This window comes from Vipera ursinii, assembly GCF_947247035.1.
Source record: "Vipera ursinii genome assembly, chromosome: 6".
Taxonomy (NCBI): Eukaryota; Metazoa; Chordata; class Lepidosauria; order Squamata; family Viperidae; genus Vipera; species Vipera ursinii.
This window is the reverse complement of record NC_139515.1, coordinates 32,649,853-32,669,653: the sequence shown is the minus strand read 5'-3', so window position 1 is coordinate 32,669,653 and position 19,801 is coordinate 32,649,853. Positions and strand designations below refer to the sequence as shown.

The 19,801-nt window shown below is 43.1% G+C and overlaps 1 protein-coding gene across 3 annotated transcripts in view; it reads right to left on the bottom strand.

The window, feature by feature from the left end:
- The window catches only part of IMMP2L (inner mitochondrial membrane peptidase subunit 2), a 350,157-nt gene that overhangs the window by 128,773 nt on the left and 201,583 nt on the right, over positions 1-19,801 (bottom strand). For all 3 annotated transcript variants that reach the window (XM_083366721.1, XM_083366723.1, XM_083366722.1), the window contains exon 4: positions 17,741-17,806. In XM_083366721.1, the coding sequence (XP_083222847.1) occupies positions 17,741-17,806 (66 nt within the window). The remainder of the gene's footprint in view (positions 1-17,740; positions 17,807-19,801) is intronic.

The window sequence follows — 19,801 nt, the reverse complement described above, 5'->3', positions numbered from 1 at the left end:
ATTAAACAGTTGAAAGTGGGCAAAGTGCCAGGCACGGATGGATTGACTGCTGTGTATTATAAAAATTTAGTCTGAAATGATAAAGCCATTAAGGGAATTGTTTCAGACAATTCAAAGGGGAGGAGGGGTGCCTCCGTCTTGGAAAACTGCTTTCATTTCTTTGATTCCGAAGGAAGATCAGGATGTCACCCAAGCAAGAAACTATAGACCAATATCACTTTTGAATACGGACTACAAGAATTTGCTAAGGTCTTAGCTAACAGACTAATGAGGGTAATGCAACAAGTAATTCATGGTGACCAAACTGGGTTTATAAGTGGTAGACAAATGAAAAATAACGTGAGGCATATAGTTGACTTGTTGGAATTTCTGGAAAGAAACAACCAGATCCCTGCAGCGCTGATCTTTTTGGACGCTGAAAAAGCCTTTGATCAATTCTTGATGAAAGTAATTCTTGATGAAAGTATTAGATAAAATGAATTTTGGGGATAAATTTTTACAACCAATTAGGGCATTATATCAAAAGCAAACAGCCCGTATAATAGTAAATAACAGTCTGACCGAAGTATGTAATATTGAAAAGGGCACAAGGCAGGGGTGTCCATTATCACCTTTATTATTTGTTTTAACATTGGAGATATTATTGATTAAAATACGGAATTCGGAAAAAATCAAGGGAATTCAAATAAGAGATCAGGATTATAGATTGAGGGCGTTTGCAGACGATCTGGTTGTTACGGTGACCCAGCCAGAAAATTCTGTTGTAGAATTGATGGAGATAATAATGCAATATGGGAAGGTTTCTGGATTCAAGGTTAATATACAAAAAACTAAAATGCTGTCTAAAAATATGACAGTATCACAAAAGGCTGTTTTAGAAGGGTTAACTGGATTTGAAATTGTCAAAAGGGTTAAATATTTGGGGGTATATTTGTCACCCTCAAATGCAAAGTTATATAAAAATAATTATGAAAAGCTATGGGGTAAAGTTCAAAAAGAATTGGATAGCTGGGAAAAATTACAATTGTCCTTATTGGGAAGAATTGCAGCAGTGAAAATGAATGTCTTGCCGAAATTTTTATTTTTATTTCAAATGATACCTATTCTTAAAAAGGATTCAAACTTGGAGGAATGGCAAAAGGGTATTAATAATTTTTTTTCGGCAGGGAAAAGGCCACGAGTTAAATTTAAGATTATGCAGGATATGCGTGAAAGAGGTGGTCTTAAAATGCCCAACCTTAAATTATACTATGAAGCTGCTGCATTGTCAGCGATAAGTGATTGGATTAACTTAACACAAGGGAGATTATTAAATCTTGAAGGTCATGATTTGTTATTTGGTTGGAATGCAGATTTATATAAGAAGGTAGATAATGTGTTTAAGGTGCATATTTTGAGACATGCTTTGTTACGAGTTTGGAATAAGTATAGATATAAGTTAAATTATAAGATACCTTTATGGGCAATACCGAAACATGCAATAGAAAACATAAATGTTGGGTTTAAACATGATGTGACTACATATAAGGAAATTTTGAGAGGAATGCATGGTGTTTGAAGTCGTATAACTTTTTGCGAGGAGAAAAGATTGTTCAAACCTGGTTTCAGTATGGGCAACTACAGGCCAGGTGGAAAGAAGACCAGAAAATTGGTTTTTCAATGACTGATGAAAATTTGGTAGAGCAAATTAGAAATCAGGGTCAAGCACATATCAAACGGATATATCTTGCATTGATAGAAATTGATTCAGAAACAGAACTTGTTAAAGATTGCATGATATAGTGGGCTCAGAATATTCAAGAAGTTATTATAATGGATACTTGGGAAAAGATCTGGGTGAGAAATGTAAAATTTACACAAGCCCAAAATTTAAGAGAGAATTTTTATAAAATGTTTTATAGGTGGCATTTAGATCCCAAAAAGCTAGCAAGTATGTATGTATCCGAATTATCAGCCTAAATGTTGGAGGTGTGGTGGTGAGGACGCAACGTATTTTCACATATGGTGGACCTGTAAAAAGGTTAAAGCATTTTGGATTAAAATCTGGTAGAATATGCAGAAGATATTTAAGAAAAGGATAAAGTTTTGTCTGCAATTGTTTTTACTGGGTATTATTACTGATACTACTGTTGTGGACACTAAGTTGATGTTGAACTTAATTACGGCAGCAAGACTTTTAGTAGGGCAATATTGGAAGAAGGAAGAACTGCCGACTATAGAGGAATGGACTTTAAAAGTTTCTAACCTGGCGGAAATGGCAAAGATTTCGGCGTATTTGAAAGACCATTCGCAACAACGATATATCCTGGAGTGGAAAAAATGGATTGATTACATCCAGAATAAATATGGGACTAAAAAGTTTCACTTAGCATTTGAATAAGTATCGATGTCACATTTATATTGCTTGTAGTCATTTTATAAGAGCTAAAGTGCGATAGACCTAATAGTTTATTGTTACCTTTGATTTCATTGCAGAGATGTTAACATAATAGATTATTTTGTTATCTAATTTTACCTTCCAAAAGACAGAAGCAAATGAAAAATGTGAGGTTCTTTCCTGTTGGCTTTTCTGAATTAGCTGTTTTAGATTCTAGCTCCTAAAGAAGTAATCCTGTAAATAATTTTAATGTCCTCCTCTAGTGCAGGCTCTTTTATGACTCAAGGACTTCAACTCCCAGAATTCCTGAGCCAGCATGGCTCAGCTTGGAAATCTCTCCCTTTCCCCTCAGCATGGCTGGCTCAGGATTTCTGGGAGCTGAAGTCCACGAGTCATAAAAAAGAGCCAAGATTTCTAGCCATGCAATAGGCTTAGGAAAACCAATAAGGGAGCTGGGTTGTGGTTTTTTTTTTTCAAAAAAAGGTTCTGGAATGCCTTTCTGAGTGTTCTATGAGAAAAAAAAGCCCTGATCCTACCTCTAACTTCTCCATTCACTGAGCACACAGAACCAAAAAGAAATATGGCAAAAATGAATATGCATTTAGCTATCTCAGAAAATTCCATCATCTTCACCAACCATTCTCCCATTATGGATAATGCAGATTTTCTCCAACCTTGTACATATAATAATTTCACTGCACTTATCATGTATAAAAACAAAACTTCATAACTTTTTCCAATGTTGGTTCACCAATCCCAAAACCCTCTCGTCCCAGTTATATGTCAACCTTTAAACTCCTATGAATCAGTGTATGTATTGAAACCAATTTTTTCTAGCTTATTTTGTTCACCAAACAAAATAAAATGTTCCTACTTGTTTTCATTTCTAACATTAGTTTGAAGCATTTTACATGTTCTAAATAATTTCTGTGGTGATATATACCATACATCGTTTTATAAAAATTCCCTTTAAGATAATAACATAAAGTAAATTTCAATCCTTTCAAATATTTTCCCATTCCTCCATCTGTATACTATAACCAAAATTCTTAGTTTACTTTATAATATATTCTTTCACTTATTCTATTCATATATTTTCACTCTTCATTTCAAATTTTGTTAAAAACTTTATATGTAATAATTACATGTTTATCATTTGTATACACCTTTCCCCAGATAGTTGGGTGTGAGTCCCTCCTCCTGAGATGTGGTCCTAGGGCGCAGTTGGGCTTGCTGCTGGTGTACCTTTTGCCTAGTCGCGCAGCAGCAGCCCTGCCTGAGCTTCTCGATATCCTCTCGGGGCTGGTGATTGAGTTCCCCAAACTTATGGTTTTGGGTGACTTCAATCTACTATCCCTGGGGGGATCATCTGAGTTAGCTCGGGAGTTCATGGCTTCCATGACGGCCATGGACCTGACGCAAGTAATTCATGGACTGACTCATGTGGCGGGCCACACCCTTGATTTGGTTTTTCTATCTGGACGGTGGTTAGATGATCTTGGTGGGGGTTCTCCAATTGTTTTGTCCCTGTCATGGACCGATCATCATCTCCTGTGGCTGGTCTTCCGTTTTGCCACTCCCCACCGTGGGTGTGCTGAACCAACTAGATGGTTCCGCCCCAGGCGCTTAATGGACCCTGAGAGGTTTCAGGCAGCGCTGGGGTCCCCACCTGCCTCCTTTGCTCACAGCTCAGCTGATACCTTAGTGGAACCCTGGGAAAGGGCAGCCATGGAGGCACTTGACCAAGTTGTACCCTTGCGGCCCCTGACCCGGTGCAGATCCCAGAAAGCTCCATGGTTTTCAGCGGAGCTCCGGGAGATGAAGCGTCGGAGACGGGGCCTAGAGAGCTGTTGGAGATCCAGCCAGTCTGAATCTGACTGATTGCGACTAAGAACCTATATTAGGTCTTATCTCACTGCGATGAGGGTGGCGAGGTCTAATCACTTCGCTACCCTCATCGCGTCTGCAGATAACCGCCCGGCCGCCCTGTTTAGGGTGACCCGCTCCCTCCTTAATCAGGAGGTGAGGGAGGAACCCTTGCAGGGTCGTGCCGAGGAGTTTAGCCAACATCTGTCAGACAAAATCGCTTGGATTCGGACCGGTTTGGACTCCGAGTGGGCAGAGTCTGACGATCAGGACATGGGTGATCTTGTCAACGTTATCTGGGAGGAGTTCGATCCTGTGACTCCGGAGGAAGTGGACAGGATTATGGGGAGGCTGAGCTCCACCACGTGTTTATTGGACCCGTGCCCTTCCTGGCTGGTTTATGCAGCATGGGAGGGGACACGAGGCTGGTTCCAGGCGGTTATATCTGCATCTTTGAGTGAGGGTAGTTTCCCCACCGTCTTGAAGGAGGCGGTGGTGAGACCTCTCCTCAAGAAGCCTGCCTTGGACCCAGCTGTGTTAAACAACTTTCGTCCTGTCTCCAACCTTCGCTTTCTTGCAAAGGTTGTTGAGAGCGTGGTGGCGCATCAGCTCCCTCTGGTTCTGGATGAAGCGGATTATCTAGACCCGTACCAATCGGGTTTCAGGCCCGGGTACAGCACGGAGATGGCATTGGTCACACTGGTGAATGATCTCTGGAGGGCTTGGGACAGGGGATATTCCTCTGTCCTAGTCCTATTAGACCTCTCAGCGACCATGGTATCCTGCTGCGGCGTCTCAGGGGACTGGGAGTGGGAGGCACGGTTCTTCAGTGGTTCTCCTCCTATCTCCTGGGACGCTCGCAGTCGGTGTTGGCAGGGGGGCAGAGGTCGACCACGAGGTCTCTCGTTTGTGGAGTTCCTCAGGGGTCGGTCCTCTCGCCTCTCCTGTTCAACATCTATATGAAGCCGCTGGGTGAGATCATTCGTGGTTTTGGAGTTGGGTATCATCAGTATGCTGATGATACCCAGCTTTTTATTTCGACCCCAAACCACCCCAGTGATGCCCTCAACGTGATGTCCCATTGCCTGGAAGTGGTTCGGGTCTGGATGGGGAGGAACAGGCTTCGACTCAACCCTGACAAGACTGAGTAGCTGTGCGTTCTGGCATCCCGAGAAATTCAGAATATTCCATCTCTTTCTATGGGGGGTGAGTTATTACCCCCCGTAGATAGGGCTCGCAACTTGGGAGTCCTCCTAGATTCACAGCTTTCTTTAGAAGATCATATATTAACTGTGACTAGGGGGGCGTTCGCCCAGGTTCGCCTGGTGTGCCAGTTGCAGCCCTATCTAGACCGAGATGCCTTGCGTACGGTCACTCATGCACTTGTGACCTCTCGATTGGACTAGTGCAACGCTCTCTACAAGGGGCTGCCCTTGAGGACCACTCGGAGGCTTCAACTGGTGCAGAATGCAGCCGCGAGAGTTGTGTTGGGAGTCTCCCAATACTCCCATGTTACACCTTTGCTCCGTGAGCTGCATTGGCTTCCAGTTGTCTTCTGGGTGAGATTCAAGGTGCTGATAATGACCTTTAACCTTGGCATGAGTCCGGAGTACCTTAGGGAGCACCAACTTCCCTCCGCCCAGTGCGCTCCCACAGAGAGGGCCTCCTCAGGGTGCCACCGGTCAGAGAATGCCGTCTGGTGGCCCCCAGGGGGAGGTCCTTCTCTGTGGGTGCGCTGGATTTGTGGAACCGTTTACCGGTTGAGCTCCGGACGGCGCCCGACCTTCGCTCCTTCCGACGCGATCGTTAAGACTTACTTGTTTGAACAAGCTGGCCTGGCCTGATGGGTTTTGGGGTTTTATTACTGTTTTTAATGAATTTTAACTTATTGTTTTAAGGTATTGGGCACTTTGTTTAATTTTTTCTTTGGGCACTTTGTTTAATTTTTTCTTAATTTTTGTATTCTTTTTATTAGTATTTATTGCCCTGTTCACCGCCCTGAGTCCTTCGGGAGAAGGGCGGTATACAAATAAAATTATTATTATTATTATTATTATTATTATTATTATTATTATTATTATTATTATTATTATTATTATTATTATTATTATTATTTCAAACTCAGTCTTACTATGTTCTTACTATGTTCAAAACCATAAATTATTTATACTTTAAATAATTTGTAACACTTGTAAAGAAAAAAACATTGACAACCATATCCATCTACAACCAGTTCTTCTCCTGATTTTATTTTACATTCCACTTTACAAAATTGTACTATCTAGTGATAACATACTAAAACAAACCATTGTAACATAACATAACATAACATAACATAACATAACATAACATAACATAACATACTAAAACAAACTATTGTTTCTCATCTATAAAATGCTTTTTGTGCTGAGAGCCACAAAGATGTTTTCAGACACAACCTATTCTCAAATATGGCACATTTAACATAATGATTTTTAAAATCCACATTACCGTGACTTTATTGTACCACAAATATTTGGGCCACCCAAATGGTGTCATTCTAATTCCAAGTCTTCTATTTCTCAGTAACACCGACTATTTCATTCAAACCAAACAGCAAGCTGGAAAATAAGATTTTAAATCCTCCTCTTTCTTTTGTGTCTTGTATTACCTTATAGTTAACTCATGATTTTTTTGCTCACCATGAAACTTTAGATATATCCTGCCACTATTTAAGTGGGGCATCAATTGATAAAATTGGTATTATCAAAATCCTTGGTGGTGAGCCTATGGCATACATGCCACAGGTGATTTGTGCTTAGATTGTAAGCCGCCCTGAGTCTTCGGAGAAGGGCGGGATATAAATGGGATTAAAATAAAAAAATAAATAAAATAAAATAAAAATAAAAGTGGCTCAGCTGCAAGCACACATCCCTGCTGCTCCATCACCACCCAGGAGAAAATGCCAAGTTGTGATGCCGGACAAATTTGATGGCAATCCAGATATGTTTCCTGCTTTCCTGGGCCAATGCCATTTGTTTATCAGCTTGAGAGCAGCTGATTTCCCCACTGACTGGGATAAAGTGGGGTTTATGATAAGACTTATCTCTGGTGCTGCAGCTCATTGGGGCACACCCCTGCTATCCCAACCTACTCCATTGTTGGACAACTTTGTGGGGTTTTGTGATTATATGCGTCTGATGTACGAGGACCCCATTAAGACATAGACTGCTACCCGATGCCTGAAAGCTCTGAGGCAGGGCCGATGCCCCCTACATACTGTAGCTATATCTTAAATTTTTGGCTGCTTATCCAGGATTCAGCCTGGAATGAGGCTGCACTCATGGACACTTTTCAGGATGGATTGTCGGAGGAGATGTTGGATGAGTTGGCCCGTGTTGATGTTCCCCCAGACCTCAATGGGCTGATCCATCTCTGTCTGTGGATCGATGCTCGGCTGCAGCAGTGAAAGAGTCACCGTGCCACCCCAGAGTCCTGTGCAGCCCTTGTTGTGCATGATACCCCGGTCTAGATGGAGGAGCCAATGGAGTTAGGTGCTGCCAGACCTTGCGTATCAGTGACAGAAATGAACAGGTGACATTCGGGGGGGGTGGAGTTGTGTTTTTACTGTGGGGACCCTGGGCATTTGGCTGCTTTCTGCCCCAAGAAGCAACGCAGGGCATCTGTGACTGAGCCTGCCCTGAGAAAGCCACCTGCTCTTCTGTCAGGAAAAGGCGTGAGTCTGACCTGAAAAGCATTTGGGGTTGGGCATCTCACAACACCGAGCAATGCCCTTTGGATGTGTCCACAGACCTCCATGGTATCTGATACTTGAGGCACGCCTGATTATTCCTGGGTTGCCCAAGGGGATTTCCGTCCATGCATTGATTGACTCTGGGGCCACCACAAACTTTATGGATGCAGCATTTGTGGCCAAATGGGGGTTCCACAGTGCCCGGTGGAACCACCAATGTTAGTGGAGACCATTGACAGTTGAATGCTCCTGTCTGGGCCAATTAAGGCTGCCATGCAACCATTACGTATGGCCATCAGTTCACATGAGGAGGCCATCCAGTTCTATATCAACTCAAATCTGCATTTCCCTGTGGTCTTGGGACTGGCATGGCTCTGAATGCTTGACCCACAGGTTTATTGGTCACAGAACCTGGTCACCTTACCAAGCTTACAGTGCATGGACCACACCCGCCATATCTATGCTGGCCAGGTGGAGGGTCCTCCAGGTGTTTCCTTGCCCTCCAAACTGACAAGTTATGCTGATGTATTCAGCGAGACTGAGGTGGATCAATTGCCCCCACACAGGCCCTATGACTGCCCCATCGATTTAGTCCCTGATGTGCCTCTCCCAGTAGGGCATTTGTACTCCATGTTGGACCCCGAGTTGGCCACATCGCAGGACTTTCTGGACAAGAATTTGGCTCGGGATTTTATTCAGCCCTCGTCCTCGCCTGTGTCTACACCCATGTTTTTTGTCAAAAACAAGTCCAGCAAATTGCGGCTATGCTGTGATTACAGGAAATTAAATGCCATCACAGTGAACTGCCCCTCATCCCCGAACACTTGGACTGGCTCTGGGAGGCAAAGATCTTCATGAAACTGGACTTCCGTGGAGTTTACAACCTTGTCAGAGTTAAGTTGGGTGATGAGTGGAAGACGGCGTTTGGTACTCAGTATGGGCACTTCAAGTACACGGTGATGCCATTTGGCCTGACCAATGTCCCTGCAGTGTTTCAGCATTTTATGAATGACATTTTCCAGGACTAGTTAGATCTGTTTGTCATGATCTACTTGGGTGACATCCTGATCTACTCCCTGTCATGAGAGGCGCACCATCAGCATCTCTGTCAGGTCCTACAGCGGCTCTGACAACATCAGCTGTATGCCAAACTGGAGAAGTGCCAGTTCTACCAGGTGACCATTGATTTCCTGGGTCACTGCATTTCTCCTGAGGGCATCGCCATGGAACCGAGTAAGGTTGAGTCTTTGCAGAGTTGGCAACCCCCACGTTGCGTGAAGGATGTTCAGCAACTTCTTGGGTTCACTCCAGAACAATGGGCTTTCCAGACTTTGAAGGAAGCCTTCATTGAGAAAGTCATTGGGATTCTTGAGCAATATCTGCGCTGCTATGTAAATCAGCAGCAAAACAATTGGGTGGAGTATCTGGAGGTAGCCGAGTTCGTGTTCAACAACTCGAAGCACACCTCCACATAGTTGACACCATTCTTGGCCAATGTGGGATATCACCCCCGGTTTTTCCCTCTTTCCCCACTAGATTCACCAGTACCAGCAGCGAACGACTACACGGCAGAGTTACAGGTGATCCACCAATTGGTGTGGCGACAGTTAGAGAAGACCAAGGCCGACTACAAAAGGTTTGCTGATTGGTCAAGGTGGGATAAGCCTCCACTCATGGTGGGAGACCAGGTCTGGTTGACCACCAGGAATATACCGTCAACCCGGCCAGCCAACAGGTTAGACCACCAATATTTAGGACCGTTCCCAATCGAGGCCATCATGAATCCAGTCACCTATCGCTTACCTCTGCCACATTCTCCACAGGTACATCCAGTCTTTCATCGGTCTCTGTTGGTCCCTGAGCAACCGACCTGTCAACTCTGCTGTCAACCTTCCCCACCAGAACATTGTGATGGAGACAGTGCTCCTGAGTACGAAGTCGCCAGCATTCGAGACTCCCATTGGCTGAAGGTCACTTTCAGTACCTGCTTGAGTGGAAAGGCTACGGACCAGAGGAATTCACCTGGGACGATGCGACCACTGTTCATGCTCCTGCCCTTGTGACCGCCTTACATGAACAATTCCCATCCTGACCACATCTGGATCAGCAGACCCGGGGGAAGGGCCCTGTGGTGTGGGATAGTGCTGCGATTCCTTGCCAGTCTTTGCACCTGACAGCTGATTCCAGGGAATCTGAGGAGGAGGAGGAAGGGTTTGGATAGCCATCAGAATCAGAGGGAGGCTCTGATGAATTACAAGACTCACAATCAGAGGAAGAGCCTGGACCCTCCAATCGTGTTCCAGATGACTCAGCTGTGTGGGGATGATGAGTCAGACTCTGAGGACTCACAGATGAACGTCATTATAGACACTCATGCAAGAAGGCAGTTAACTAGAGCAGGTCAGAGGGAGACAATATGGCAACTCCAAGGGAGAAGACATTGAGAAGCGTAATAAAAAGGGAAGGTGTGGGTGGTGCTGGTTGCTGAAGGCAACCATTTGGAAAGAACTTCAAGGGAATCATGGTCTGTTTGTTTTACCGGTGAACTTCTTGTTTAACTCCTGCTCTGTTTTGCTTTTTGAACCAATTATTCATTGGAAAAGTATTCTGTTGTTTTTCTTTTGAGGAAATAATTATCAGGACTGTATATGAAATAAAAAGGGTTGGTTTTTCCAGCCTACTGATAAAAAAGGGGTTGTTCTTGTGATGAAAGAATGGTCATAGGCTGGGACAGAACACCCGTCCATGAGCAATCTGCATCAATACCTGCACAGGATAAGGTTGCCATGCATCAAAATAAGGGAAGATGCCCTGAATACACAGGACGATGGAAAGTTGATGCCGGAAGCAGGTGTTCCCTTAGATAATATTGGGACCAGCGGGCTTGCTTAGGAGTGAGTTTCCTGGGTGTTTTTAATGCTTCCAAGTTTTTGTGGTCTGTCCAGACCTGGAAGGGGATTTTATTTCCTTCTAGGAACTGGCGCCATGTAATTATTGCCCATCTTATAGAATAAGCCTCCTTTTCCCATATGGGCCAATGTTGTTCTGTTTCTGTGAGTTTTCTGGATGTATATGCATATGGTTGCAACACCCCTTCATCATTTTCCTGTAATAATATGGCTCCCACCGCTATATCGCTAGCATCTGCCTGTATTACAAAAGGTTTATCATGATCTGGATGTCTCAGGACAGGTTCAGCAGAAAAAGGTCTCTTTAGCCTTTCAAATGCTGCTTGACATTCTATGGTCCACTTCAGAGGCTGGCTGGGTTTCACGGGGGACGCCCCCTTCATTTTCAACAAGTTTGTCAGGAGCATGGCTATTTGGCCAAATGAAAGTATAATATTTTAGACATACATTTATGAATGGGATATAAATGGATTCTGACACCTGTTTTGTTTCTCTACTATTTCTCTTTGTTTCTCTCCTATTTTTAAAGGGGGCAGGATGTCAGAACCCATTCCTATTTCATTTCTATCTATCCCCTCTGACCCAAAATCAAATCTCACCTTTCCCTGGGTTCTGACATACTCCCAAGGGGGAGGGGAGATGTGCCTGTGGGTTTATTGCCTCTGCTTCCTCTATCTGCTACAATGTAACATTTTGCTTTCTTTTATTGCCTCTGCTTCCTCTATCCACTACAATGTAACATTTTGCTTTCTTGCGTTATATCTCTCTTTGAACTTTCACTCCCTAAACTGTCAGCTAGAACAAGGGAGGAAGTAAGGAGTATAACCTCCGTGCCTGGTTTATTTCTACACTCTCAGAGGAAGGTGTGAAGAGCCACCCAACCATTGCTGTGTGAACCAGAGATGGGCCGATGTTATCTCCGCTTTTCCCACGAGGGACCTAACACCTGGGAATTGGCTGTTCAACACTGGCCAGATGAACTATGAGGTGGGGTCTTGTTTGGGGATACCTTAACCTATCACTCTGTGCAGGAAATCACAGATCCTGTCTATTATGCCTGCTATCAACTACTCTTAATAAAAGTTCCTGTTGGAAGAAATTGTTTCCAAGAGTTCTGCTTTCTTAAGATGTGGGATTGAAGTGGGTCCTGACAACTAGTGAAGTTCTAAATGAGTATTCAATTTTTCATTAATTAAGCAACTTCTCCAGGAAAAGACAGGAGAGGTTATTGCTTATAGGTTAGTCTCTCGAGCCAAATGGAGATGGATATGCTGACAAGCGGACCCTGCCATTGCACGGGAATAATGCTAGGAAGAAGAATCTGATTGGTCCCCACATATTGTACTCCTTTTGGAGTATATGAACAGAACAGAACAGAACAGAATAGAATAGAATAGAATTCTTTATTGGCCAAGTGTGGTTGGGCAACACAAGGAATTTGTCTCCAGTATGTAAGTTCTCAGTGTGCATACAAGTAATAGTGATAAATCATGATGATGCCACTTAGTGATAGTCACAGGAAACCAGCTAAGCAACAACATAAATCATACTAGGGTACTTATTAAAACAATATAAATTTTAAGATACAAGCAACAAAGTTATAGTAATAAGAAGATAAGGATAGGTAATAGGAAGAATGAGGAAAATAATAATAATACAGCTTTACTAAGTAGTTTGATGGTGTAGGTATTAGTTGTTTAGCAGAGTGATGGCATGGGGAAAAAACTGTCTTTCTGTCTAGTTGTTTTGTGCAATGCCCTATAGCATCATCTGCAGATATTTTCACAGCCATCTTTCTTGCTTGTGCAGTATACAGGTCCTCAATGGAAGGCAGGCTGGTAGTAATTGTTTTTTCTGCAGTTCTAAGTATTCGTTGAAATCTGTGTCTGTCTTGTTTGGTTGCAGTTCCAAACCAGGCAGTGATAGAGGTGTAAATGGCACTCAGTAATTATGAATTAGGTATGATATAGCTGGCATAACAGAAACCTGGTGGGACGAAACCCATGAATGGAATGGACAGATGGATGGATATAAATTGTTCAAAAGAAACAGGTCTACAAAAAGAAGAGGGGGAATTGGACTATTATGTAAGAGAACACTATATATCTGCAGAAATGCACATGACCCAAAACAAAATCTCTCCAGAAGGTATATGGGTCAATATAAAAGAAAACAAAAGTAACGTTGCCATAGGTGTTTATTACAGACCACCCAACCAATCAGATGAAATAGACGAACCAACTAACAAATGCACACCATAGTAATAATGGGAGACTTCAACTAACCAGGTATCAACTGGGAGACAAACTCTGCTGCCAAGCATCTGAATGTACAGTAAATCACATGACCCTGGAGATGCTGCAACATTCCAGCTGATTGGCACTTCTTTTGGGCTCAGCAGAAGCACCAGGATCAGCGCTGAGCTCCTGGTGCTTCCACTGTGCCCTGAAAGCCCCGTAGAAGTGCTGATGCTGGCACTTCTGCTGAGCCCTGACAGCCCTGCAACTCCAGCCATCTCTCGCTCAGGCTTGTGTGGTGCTGCCACCGCTTCAGCTCATTCCCCTCCCCTGCTACCACTTTTCTAGGATGGTTGCATATCACCTGCCAGGTGCCAATGTACCACAGGTGGTACCCGTACCACTGGTTGAAAAGCCCTGTACTAGAATGTGAAGTGAAATGGGCCTTAGGAAATCTGAGCAACAAAAAGCTAATGGAGGTGACAGTATTCCAGCTGAGCTATTAAAAATCTTAAAAGATGATGCAGTAAAAGTGCTGCACTCAATTTGCCAGCAAATTTGGAAAACTCAACAGTGGCCACAGGATTGGAAAAGGTCAGTTTACATTCCAATTCCAAAGAAAGGCAATGCCAAAGAATGTTCAAATTATCGCACCATTGCACTCATTTCACATGCTAGTAAAGTTATGCTTAATCCTACAAGCTAGACTCCAGCAATATGTGGATCGAGAACTACCAGAAGTACAGGCAGGATTTTGAAAAGGCAGAGGAACTAGAGATCTAATTGCCAACATATGCTGGATCATGGAGAAAGCTAGAGAGTTCCAGAAAAACATCTACTACTGCTTCATTGACAATGCAAAAGCCTTTGATTGTGTGGATCACAACAAATTGTGACAAGTTCTTAAAGAGATGGGAGAATCAGATCATCTTATTTGTCTTTTGAGAAACCTATATGCGGGTCAAGAAGCAACAGTGAGAACTGGACACGGAACCACTGATTGCTTCAAAATTGGGAAAGGAGTCTGGCAAGGCTGTATACTGAAGAAGGAGAGTGCAAAAATTGGCTTGAAACATAACATTAGTAAAACCAAGATCATGGCATCCAGCCCTCTCAATTCCTGGAAAATAGATAGGGAAGAAATGGAGGTAGTGACAGATTTTATTTTCCTGGGCTCCAAGATCACTGCAGATGGGGACTGCAACCAAGAAATTAAAAGACGCTTGCTCCTGGGGAGGAAAGCTATGGCAAATCTAGACAGCATACTAAAAAGTAGAGACATCACCCTGCCGACAAAAGTGCGTATAGTCAAGGCCATGGTTTTTCCAGTTGCAATGTATGGCTGTGAAAGTTGGACCATAAGAAAGGTTGAGCGCCAAAGAATTGGGGCCTTTGAACTATGGTGCTGGAGAAGACTCCTGTGAATCCCTTGGACTGCAAGGCATCAAACTGGTCAGTCCCAGAGGAGATCAATCCTGACTGCTCCTTAGAAGGCCAGATCCTGAAATTTAAACTCAAATACTTTGGCCACCTAATGAGAAAGAAGCTCACTGGAGAAGAGCCTAATTCTGGGAAAGACTCAGGGCAAGAGAAGAAGGGGACGATAGAGAATGAGGTAGCTGGATGGAGTCACTGAAGCAGTAGGCGTGAGCTCAAAGGGACTCCAGAAGATGGTAGAGGACAGGAAGGCCTGGAGGAACATTGTCTATCGGGTCACAATGGGTCGGACATGACTTCGCAAATAACAACAAAAATATTGCAAACTAATAAACTGATGCAGGACAGTTGCATTTCTTCACGGACAGATTGAATAATATCAGTGTTTATCAACTGTAGCATTTTCTAAATAATTACATATTTTATTGAAAATCCTCATCTTGCTTTAATAGAAACTTATAAGGATCCTTTCCCTTATTAAATGGATTTGTATTCTAAATGATGTGCATATCTTGATTTCAACAAAAATTATTAATTTCTAAATAAAATAAATAATAAGAACTTGAATGAAAGCATGCTTTGATTTGTGATGTAAAACATGTTCAGTATAAAACTGCACATGCTCCTATATTGTTTTAAGCTGATAAATAAGGAGGCGGTGGTGAGGCCCCTCCTCAAGAAGTCTGCCCTAGATTCAGCTATTTTGAACAACTATCGTACGGTCTCCAACCTTCGCTTTCTTGCGAAGGTGGTTGAGAGCATGGTGGCACTTCAGCTCCCTCTGTTCCTGGAGGAAACTGATTATCTGGACCCATACCAATCGGGCTTCAGGACTGGGTACAGCATGGAGACGGCATTGGTTGCGCTGGTGAATGATCTCTGCCGCGCTCGGGAGAGGGGTTGTTCCTCTGTCCTAGTCCTATTAGACCTCTCAGCAGCTTTTGATACCATCGACCATGGTATCCTACTGTGGCGTCTCAGGGGGTTGGGAGTGGGGGGCACTGTTTTACAGTGGTTCTCCTCCTACCTCCTGGGCCGCTCGCAGTCAGTGTTGACGGGAGGGCAGAGGTCCGCCCCGAGGCCTCTCGTTTGTGGAGTTCCTCAGGGGTCGGTCCTCTCTCCCCTCTTGTTCAACATCTATATGAAGCCGCTGGGTGAGCTCATTCGTGGTTCTGGGGTGGGGTATCATCAGTATGCTGATGATACCCAGCTTTTTCTTTCCACCCCGAACCAAGCCAGCGATGCCCTTGACGTGATGTCCCATTGCCTGGAAGCGGTCCGGGTTTGGATGGGGAGAAACAGGCTTCGTCTCAATCCTGCCAAGACTGAGTGGCTGTGCATACCGGCATCTCAGACTAACCAATCTTTTCCATTGTTAACTATGGGGGGGTGAGGTGTTACCCCCCGTTGATAGGGCCCGCAACTTGGGCATCCTCCTGGATTCATGGCTCAGTTTGGAAGATCATATAGGAGCCGTGGCCAGGGGGGCTTTTGCCCAGGTTCGCCTGGTGCGCCAGTTATGGCCCTATCTGGACCGAGATGCCCTACGCACAGTCACCCATGTGCTCGTGACCTCCTGGCAAGACTACTGCAATGCTCTCTACATGGGGCTGCCCCTGAGGACCACTCGGAGGCTTCAACTGGTGCAGAATGCAGCTGCACGAGTTGTGATGGGAGTTTCCCGATACTCCCGTGTAACACCTCTACTCCGCGAGCTGCATTGGCTTCCAGTTGCCCTCTGGGTGACCTATAAAGCCCTAAATGGCATGGGCCCGGATTATGCTGCCAGCGTCAATTTCCCATCGTCCTGTGCGCTCCCACAGGGAGGGCCTCCTCAGGGTACCGCCGGTCAAGGATTGCCGACGGGCAATTCACAGGGGGAGGGCGTTCTCTGTGGGCGCGCCTGCCCTATGGAATCAACTGCCAACGGAACTCCGGACTGCCCCCGACCTTCGTTCATTTCGCCGGGACCTAAAAACCGGGCTCTTTTAGCTATCTGGTCTGGACTGAGGGGTTTAATGTTTTTAAATTGTGATTTAATTTTTGTGGCTAGACTTAATTTAATTTATTTTAATTTTATATTGGATTATTTTTAAATTTTGCCTTGTAAACCGCCCTGAGTCCTTTGGGAATAGGGCGGTATATAAACCGAATAAATAAATAAATAAATAAATAAATAAATAAATAAATAAATAAATAAATAAGCATCATACTAATATAAACAAGATGTAGCAGTAAATGAACCCTAAACTCACAGCATCTTTTTATGCTCAACTTGGAATTATGGTTAAAGAAGCCTAGATTTGTAGAAGAAGAAGAATCCTGACCTAAGATTGAAAGCAATTCTGTTGTTGGGAGCAATTAATTACAATGTAATGTTCACATGTAAGACAGAAGTAGCTCTTCCTAGTTTTTAACTGCTTCTGTGAAGAGAGAGGCAATGGGGCAATCTGGAAAATAAACAAGCTATGTGCCCAAAGATACAACTCAATTCCAACATGGTTTATTAAGTCAGGATCCTTGTGTCAACCTAGTCCCAACTTTCTCCCTAAGAAAGAATGACCCTTCACTCCATAGGTGTTAGAGAAAAGGTACTTTCTCTAGAGATGTTGAGTGCAGTGTGAGTGAGGCAAACTGTGAAGAAAAACAGCACAAAAATCATATATTGAAAGCAACCCCCAATGTCCCTCCCCCCTGGGAGCATAGTCCAATCAGGTCCTGTTCTGATGTTTTGGGAAAGTGGTGCCTCTGGCACCACACCAAATTCCTTTTGCAGGGCCAGAAAAGGAGGAAGATGACTCGATTTAGCACCTCTGGTTCCTGTCAGTGTCCATACTCCCCAATTTCCCACAAGATTTCTTTATACCTCCAGCAATCTTCCACTCCCAAGTGCCCCTCTCCTCTGGTTATGGCAGTTGCTAGTGAGCTTCAACGAAGGTGAAGATAGGCAGCTGACACACTGTTCCAAATTGAATCAACTGTGACTTGAAGACTATCTTTGTCTTAAACCCCTTCCTTTCTCATTAAAAAAAAATAAAAGAAGTTTAGATTGGTAACTTCATTAATAATACATATCCATATGTGACAGAAAATGATGGTTGTCTGGGATACCACTCAAATTCTACTAAAAAGGTGCTAGAATATTCTACAAAAGTCAGAGATGACAATGTATAATACTTACTTGATGATATCCCCTTCAAGAGCAATCACTCGTTTAATGATCTTCTGTTCTGGGTTTTTGGGAGACCTAGGTGAAAAATGGGAGGGGTGATTATTGATTCAGCAGGGTTCTTATTGTTTAAAAAAATGAAGAGGAAAAACCAGACTGAGAATGAGGATTGTGCAGATTTTGTTATTCTGCCTGATATGGCATCTATCATTACAGAAGTGAAGCTATTACTATCACTGTCATTTCAATCTACTGTGTAGGAAAGGGGGCAAGAGCCAGAAAAAATCATTAAATCCCAACAAGGCCAAGGTAATATATTCTCTTCTTGTTGCAAAATAAATTTAGAAAATATTCACTGGTGATCAAATTAGTGTCCTGTTATAGAGAATGCTGAGATGGATTCAGATATTTAATGACAAATTTACTACTAAATGGCAACACAGTAGCATACATAAACATTTATGTTAGTCATTTATTTCAGAGATATAAGACATTCCACTAAATTATAAGACATTCCACTAAATTAAAAAAAGAGTACAGAATCTGCTGTGATTATTCAATAGCTTCCTGTAATACTGATTGTATAATATAATGGTCAGAAATTGGACAGATAGTTCTTGTTTAGCAAATTATTCACAGTTACAACAGCCTTCATAGGTCTATAAAAGCAAAGGAAAGCTGAAGAGAGATCATGAGCACAGAGTTTCACTCACTGATTGCTTCACTTAACAATCAAATTGACATTCCCAATTGTGGTTGCTAAACTGATATCCTTTGCTTGATAATATCTAACAATTCCACTTAGTGCCAGAAAAAAGTTAACTAGTATTTTAATAAATTAAATACATATACATACATACTTATATATATATTTCAAAGTGATTCATGGATATACAGTCATGGCCGAAATTGTTGGCACCCCAGAAATTTTTCCAGAAAATCAAGTATTTCTCACAGAAAAGTATTGCAGGAACACATGTTTTGCTATACACAGGTTTATTCCCTTTGTGTGTATTGGAACACAACAAAAAAGGGAGGAAAAAAAGCAAATTGGACATAATGTCAAACAAAACTCCAAAAACGGGCTGGACAAAATTATTGGCATCCTTTCAAAATTGTGGATAAACAAGATTGTTTCAAGCATGTGATGCTCCTTTAAACTCACCTGGGGCAAGTAACAGGTGTGGGCAATATAAAAATCACACCTGAAAGCAGATAAAAAGGAGAGAAGTTCACTTAGTCTTTGCATTTTGTGTCTGTGTGTGCCACACTAAGCATGGACAACAGAAAGAGGAGAAGAGAACTGTCTGAGGACTTGAGAACCAAAATTGTGGACAAATATCAACAATCTCAAGGTTACAAGTCCATCTCCAGAGATCTAGATTTTCCTTTGTCCACAGTGCGCAACATTATCAAGAAGTTTGCAACTCATGACACTGTAGCTAATCTCCCTGGTCATGGACGGAAGAGAAAAATTGATGAAAGGTTGCAACGCAGGATAGTCCGGATGGTGGATAAGCAGCCCCAAACAAGTTCCAAAGGAATGCAAGCTGTCCTGCAGGCTCAGGGAGCATCAGTGTCAGCGCAAACTATCCGTCGACATTTAAATGAAATGAAATGCTATGGCAGGAGACCCAGGAGGACCCCACTGCTGACACAGAGACATAAAAAAGCAAGATTACAGTTTGCCAAAATGTACTTGAGTAAGCCAAAATCCTTCTGGGAAAACGTCTTGTGGACAGATGAGACTAAGATAGAGCTTTTTGGTAAAGCACATCATTCTACTGTTTACCGAAAACGAAATGAGGCCTACAAAGAAAAGAACACAGTACCTACAGTGAAATATGGTGGAGGTTCAATGATGTTTTGGGGTTGTTTTGCTGCCTCTGGCACTGGGTGCCTTGAATGTGTGCAAGGCATCATGAAATCTGAGGATTACCAAAGGATTTTGGGTTGCACTGTAGAGCACAGTGTCAGAAAGCTGGGTTTGTGTCTGAGATCTTGGGTCTTCCAGCAGGACAATGACCCCAAACATATGTCAAAAAGCACCCAGAAATGGATGGCAAGAAAGCT